This window comes from Diplotaxodon limnothrissa, linkage group LG12 (genome assembly GCF_057381915.1).
Source record: "Diplotaxodon limnothrissa isolate DT_005_m linkage group LG12, D_limnothrissa_male_GT1.1, whole genome shotgun sequence".
In the NCBI taxonomy this organism is placed as follows: domain Eukaryota; kingdom Metazoa; phylum Chordata; class Actinopteri; order Cichliformes; family Cichlidae; genus Diplotaxodon; species Diplotaxodon limnothrissa.
This window is the reverse complement of record NC_140607.1, coordinates 40,352,505-40,358,504: the sequence shown is the minus strand read 5'-3', so window position 1 is coordinate 40,358,504 and position 6,000 is coordinate 40,352,505. Positions and strand designations below refer to the sequence as shown.

At 44.5% G+C, this 6,000-nt stretch overlaps 1 protein-coding gene across 2 annotated transcripts in view; it reads right to left on the bottom strand.

The window, feature by feature from the left end:
* Positions 1–752: 752 nt before the first annotated feature.
* fnbp1a (formin binding protein 1a) overlaps positions 753–6,000 on the bottom strand; it is a 35,035-nt gene continuing 29,787 nt past the window's right edge. For both annotated transcript variants that reach the window (XM_085366991.1, XM_085366992.1), the window contains exons 15-18: positions 4,816–4,961; positions 4,572–4,708; positions 3,878–4,036; positions 753–781 (exon numbers count right to left, since the gene is read on the bottom strand). In XM_085366991.1, coding sequence (XP_085223117.1) covers positions 753–781; positions 3,878–4,036; positions 4,572–4,708; positions 4,816–4,961 — 471 coding nt within the window. The remainder of the gene's footprint in view (positions 782–3,877; positions 4,037–4,571; positions 4,709–4,815; positions 4,962–6,000) is intronic.

The window sequence follows — 6,000 nt, the reverse complement described above, 5'->3', positions numbered from 1 at the left end:
GGCTGGGTTGTTACTGCCTGTGGTGGGGCTAATATTGGCAGGGCGATAGGGGGCAGGGCTACTCCTGCAGCTACAATTTGTATTTACATGCAGTCGACTTGTCTGTTTAAATGTCACTTTAGAGACCACGCCCACAGTGATTTCACAATAACCGTGGTGACCACAACATAGTCGATCATTCAGCTGATCAATAAAGTCCTCACATGAAGAGTTTGAAGAACAAAGTTCAAATATCAGAAATACATCTTCATCTTTTCCACAAACACAAGTCAGCGTTCAGTTATACATCAGAAATGTTTGGAACGGTGAATCATTTCTTACTACAATCATCTCCTCTGATTTATTAACTGATTGGTTTCTCCTTGATCTCCGATTTGTTTGTGATTGGGTTCTAATTGGTCTCTGACTGGGTTTTCATTGATGTGACTGGTTTCACATGGATCTCAGATGGTTTCTAATTGATCTGACTGGGTTGCATTGGCTCTCCAAATGGTTCTGGATCTGACTGGCTACTCATGGATCTGTGATCCGATTTCCCATTGATCTCTGATTGGTTTCTCATGGATCTTTGATTAGGTTCTGAGGTTTTTGTCTCTCAAAAAAAAAAGAAGAAGAAGAAAGCAGTCTTCCAGCTGACTGGTTGGTTGAGATCCTGAAAAACAACACTGTTCAATGAAAAATTGTTACCAGACCTCCTCTGAGCTCTTACATCACTTCCTGTGGAGAGACGTCTTCACTGGTCGAGTAACTCGCTAGACTAGCCGACTATTCTGCACAAAGCCTATAGGACAGACAGAGAGGGAGAGTGGAGAGAGAGAGAGACAGGTGGACAGGCAGGCAGATACGTTAGAACAGACAGAGTGAGACAGACTGCTGCTGAGAACGTCAGCTAACCCTAACACCACCATTTTATAGCAATAGTAATTAAAGCTGCAAGCAGCGATGGGAGGGCCCTCGCACCCCGCCCCGCTGAGCCATGCTGAAAACCTCCTATACCCACCAGGTGAAAACAGAGAATCCGACATAACCATATGTCACACTGTATATAGCATGCGTGGGAAACACAGACTAAACTTTCACCCAGATTGGATGATGGTTCTATCCTACTGCGTATTTCCTGTTCCCAGTAGCCGAAACTCTAAATATAGCTGACAAATAGCATATCACTGTGTTCAAGCCTAGACTATCATCATGCCTGTGAAGGTTGGGAGAAACTGGAAAACGTATCCTGGAGTTACAGCAGCGTTGTGCTTTGTGGTGAATGATAAAAACCCGGTGTGCTGCCATGACTGCAGCACTTCACAACAACTAAAAAGCTTCACAGTTTAACATCACCAGATCTTTTGATTCCACTCACCAAAGATCCCGTTGATCTGATCAGGGCCCTAGAAGGAGTTTGTTAAAGTACGAGGCCTGAAAATGGCAAACTTCCTGTTGGATTTAGAGTTGTATATATTGATGTTGCACATGAGGCTGCCAAATTTCAGACTCATACATTAAACATAGTGCAGAGACTGCGTGTTTGAAATTTTGCAGGGGGCGCTGCGGAGCCATTTTCCAACAAGTGTTTAGAGCTACAGACCTGGAAAGCGGACTCACATGGACGTGTGTGCCAAATATCACGAGTGTTCAAGCTTTCCAAGGCCCTCAAAAGCTGCTTCCTGTTTCATAGTGAATCGCGATGGCACCAGATCGCTCGGCTCAATGAAACTCACAATTTTCACAGTGAAACATCTTGAAACATGTCTGTAAGTGATAGCAAGTCTGTGCTTCATGGCGAAACACAAAAATTCACCATGCCGCCAGGGTCATGCCCACTGATGAAAGCTCACAGTTTTCAATGTATCCCAAGATCAACTCCTTAACCCAAAGTGCAGAACATGCAGTTTCCTGTTCCCTGTAGATGGCACTGTGACCAGTTTCAAATATGGCAGCTGAAATATGTTCATTTCAACAAACGAAATAGGCCCAGGTCTGTAGTTTAGACTGACCAAATATTAAGGTGAACCGATAAAATCCCCAGGAGGAGTTGGCAAAAGTGCCAGGAAATTGCCAAAATGGCATCTTCAATTCAAAGTTCCTGTTGGGTTTGGGTTTAATTGGCCCGCAGACTTCTTCGATCATCTCAACATGTTACACGTGTGTACCAAATTTCATTCATGCAGCTCAAACCATGTGCTGGTAGTACTATCCAAGGTGAGCCATTCCCGACTCTCTGTATGTCAAACCAATGAACCATGAACATTTTCGCCAGACCTGACGAACATGCAGAATTTCATTTGTTCTTGAGCAAAGACGTGAAATAATAATAAAGGGAGCAGACACTCGGGCCCTGACAGGAGGTGAACTGAAGTTCCTCTGCTGTTTTTATTCGTCTGAAAATAATCATGTTGATTTAAAAAACAGATTACAGTTTGAACTAAGTTTTTTTTTTTCCAGATCATCGATCAAGTGAGAAAATAATCAGCACATGAACCAATAAAGGTGAACTCTGGCAAGTTTATCAACGATACCATGAACATAAAACGCGAAACATAAAAAACGACAAACAGAACGCACTGAATGAATTGTGTAAACTTCAGCTGACTTCTGGTTTAAGGCATCATCTCAATTCATTAATTACTGTTTCAGCCCAACCCTGGATATCAATATAGTAGACGTATAGCACGATAACATCCTCGCCAGTGCTAACTGGCTAACAGTCCTCTCTGATTGGACGTATCACAAAGATCTGTTTACTCGTTAACAGAGAAGCTGCTGGATTCGAACAGAAAAAGGCAAAACATCTCATCCCCTTTTAAATGAGGTAACTATGACAACTGTGCCGGCGTTTGAGCGCAGTCTTCTCAAAGCCACAACAACCCCACAGTCCTCCCTGGAAAAGCTGCAGTCTGATGATCGCTTTCAGTCTGGCTGAATGAGAAAACGACAGTTCGGCCTCCAGCTGCGTCCACACTCGACGCAATTCGCTCATTGTGAATTACAGACACTTCGGGGCCCCGGGTGACTCCTTAGTCACTTAGTATCAATCAGTCGTGTTCTTCACTCACACTGGTAGTCACTTTATTTCCTGACTGGGAGGTAGGAAAAGTTTATCTTGGGTTTAACTCAAGATTCCAGTCGCTTATTTTGCCTGTAGTCGCTTGAAGTCGTGGAACGTCATTTGCTTTCTGCAGCCTCTGTTTGCCACGCCACTGCGATCGGTTCTAGTGTGGACGTAGTCTAAGCTAAAGGTGTTGTTAAGAGATCCGCTTTCAGATTATTTGTCACGGCAGTAATAACGTAATATAGACAAACTTTAATAATTCATTCTCACTGACATGCCTCCCTGAGCATCCTCAGGAAATCAACTATTGCAGCAGCTGCCAAGGCTATGCTAAAAGCTAAGGCCTGAGGTTATGGTATGCTAGCAGCTAACTTAGCAGAGAGTTGCAAACTTTAATCCTTAAACATGTCATCGTCTGGAATATTAAAACCGAAGTAACCAAACATTTGAAAAAGTCAACGTAAAAACTGAAATCTACAAATGACACTAATCCAGATTACCGATCCTTTTGTTTTTCTCCGTTTCAGACATTACTGTTCAGACTAAATATCTTTCCAAGTTAGCATTAAATTAGCATTACACAAAGAAAACTGATCATCATCGGTGTCTGATGTGAGCCTCAGAGACACACCTGCCCTGGAGTTGTACAGGTGTGTCACACAGCTCAAGTTTGGCACACAGACAGGCAAAGCACAGCAAGGCAGGCTGCTGTTACCATAGGAACTAGCACGGTGACATTCATGAGTCAAAGGTCTGAGGTCATGTGACCCGACCTGGTGTCAGGTGAGGTAATTTAAAGGTCATTGAGAGGTCATATGTAGGTCATGGCACCTTTGGCGCTGCTGTCCAGGAAGACTTTGATGTAAGAGGTTGGCACATATCCCTCCTCCTCCAGGTTCCTGCGCACTCGGGTCCAGCCGTCACCCTTGTCTTCTTCCACCACAGAAAGTAGCTCCCCCTCCAGCATCGACAGAGTGCCCTCATTCTGACCTGAGGATGATCAACAACATGCTGATACCACAGAGAAACAGAAGTGTTTCACCTGGACCACACCAGAGTGGCTCGCCAATCTCACAACCAATCAGAATGGATCATTGCTTGAAAATTAGATCTGCAAAATACACTTTGACTCTAACGTGGAAATCTGAGTCTATCTGAGGAGATTCATCTATCAACGAAGCTTGTTACAGGGAGATAAATGAACTTTTCTGGAGTTTTGGCGCTGGGCTGTTGGATTTCGGTGATTTATATGAAAACATGTTAACTATGTATTAATTGCATTGCATGTATAACTTGTGTGTATCTGGCTGAGGACGAAGCATGGGCTTTATCCTCAGCCCATTTACCTGTCTGCAGGTGTTTCTGCTGCTCAGTGTTTGTTGCTTCTCTCCCAGCCTGCTTCAGCTGCAACTTTCTTTGTTCTAAGAGGTTTCTAACATCCCAAAGGACTGATTGGGTTTATAGTTTGTGACATTTATGAGATTTTACATGTCATTGTAAAGTGGAACGGCTGATGTTTAAATACCTTGAAATGGGTACAGAGACTTGCAGGTTCCAATACTTGGCAATGGTTCCTCATCGTCGAAGTCATCATCAAACTCTGAACTACGAGACTTAAAGTGAAGCTCAGCGCTGTGATCCTCAGTGTAACTGCCATCGGGACTGAGGAGCGTCAGGCAGAGACACAGAGAGGTGAGGAGAGAGACAGGTATGAAAAAAGGAAATCCCAGTAATGATGTCATTAATGGTCAATCATCGTCAGAAACTACCTCTCTCTGCTGGCTGGGCTGCGGTTGTCCAGCTGTTTGAGGCTGGTGCTGCCTGGTGTAGTTGCCTGGGAATTTAACCCACAGCCTCCGCTCTGTCTCCTGGTGCTGTGATCAGACAGCCTGCTGTCGGCCTCTGACAGCCACACCTGTGCGCACACACAGAAACACAATTTACAAAATGCACACGACATTACTGAAGTGCATTTTGGTGTTTTGCACTCAAGCCACTTTGTAACAGCTTCATTACTTTCCCCACAGTAATCGGGTGGGGCTTCCACAGTTTTGTTGTATATGTACAAGGACAGTTAAGGTCTGTTCTACAAAGCAAACAGACACATTGACACACACTGTGACAGGAAGTTGATCAAACTCAGCCCAGGGTGTGTGCTCAGTACAGAATGGATACGCTTTTCTCTCTTCATTTGTTGTTTCATTTCAAATGAATGAAAGCTCTCCGCCACAGCAATATTTTGATACTCAAGAGTTCAGCTTTGGTTGTTTTCACAGTGATCGACACTATCTGGGAGACTGTCAGTGTGGAAAAAGGAAATCTCTTCAGCAGATGGAAACCAAGTCAGAAGGAGGAAAATCATCTTGAGGAAGGAGGAATCCAGCAAACTGTTATGGAAATATAATTAACAAAGCCTACAGACAACAATGAGCTAACACCTTCTAATAAACACGAGCATGGTTGGGAGAGAGACGCCATGGCGTCCATGCTGACGGCAGTCTCTCTGAGGAGCCAGCCCTGGTTTACATACAGGCAGAAAAAAAGCACTCCACACTGCTTACACCCCTCGACCCTCTCCTCTTACAGGGTCACATAAAGACTCCTCTCAACCAGTCATGGGTTTGAAAAAAGAAGGTGGCTGGAGTCTGTGGTAGCCAGTGCAATCCTCTACACCGTTGCATGCTGGGGGAGCAGGCTGAGGGCCGCAGATGCCAACAGACTCAATAAACTGATTTGTAAGGCCAGTAATGTTTGTGGGGATGGAGCTGGACTCCCTTAAGGTGGTATCAGAGAGGCGAATGTTGTCCAAAATAAAGACAATGTTGGATAATCCGTCCCACCCACTCCATGACATGCTGGTCAGTCACAGGAGCTCGTTCAGTGAGAGACTGAGATTACCCATGATGCACCACTGAACGACACAGGAAATCATTCCTGCCTGTGGCCATCTCCCT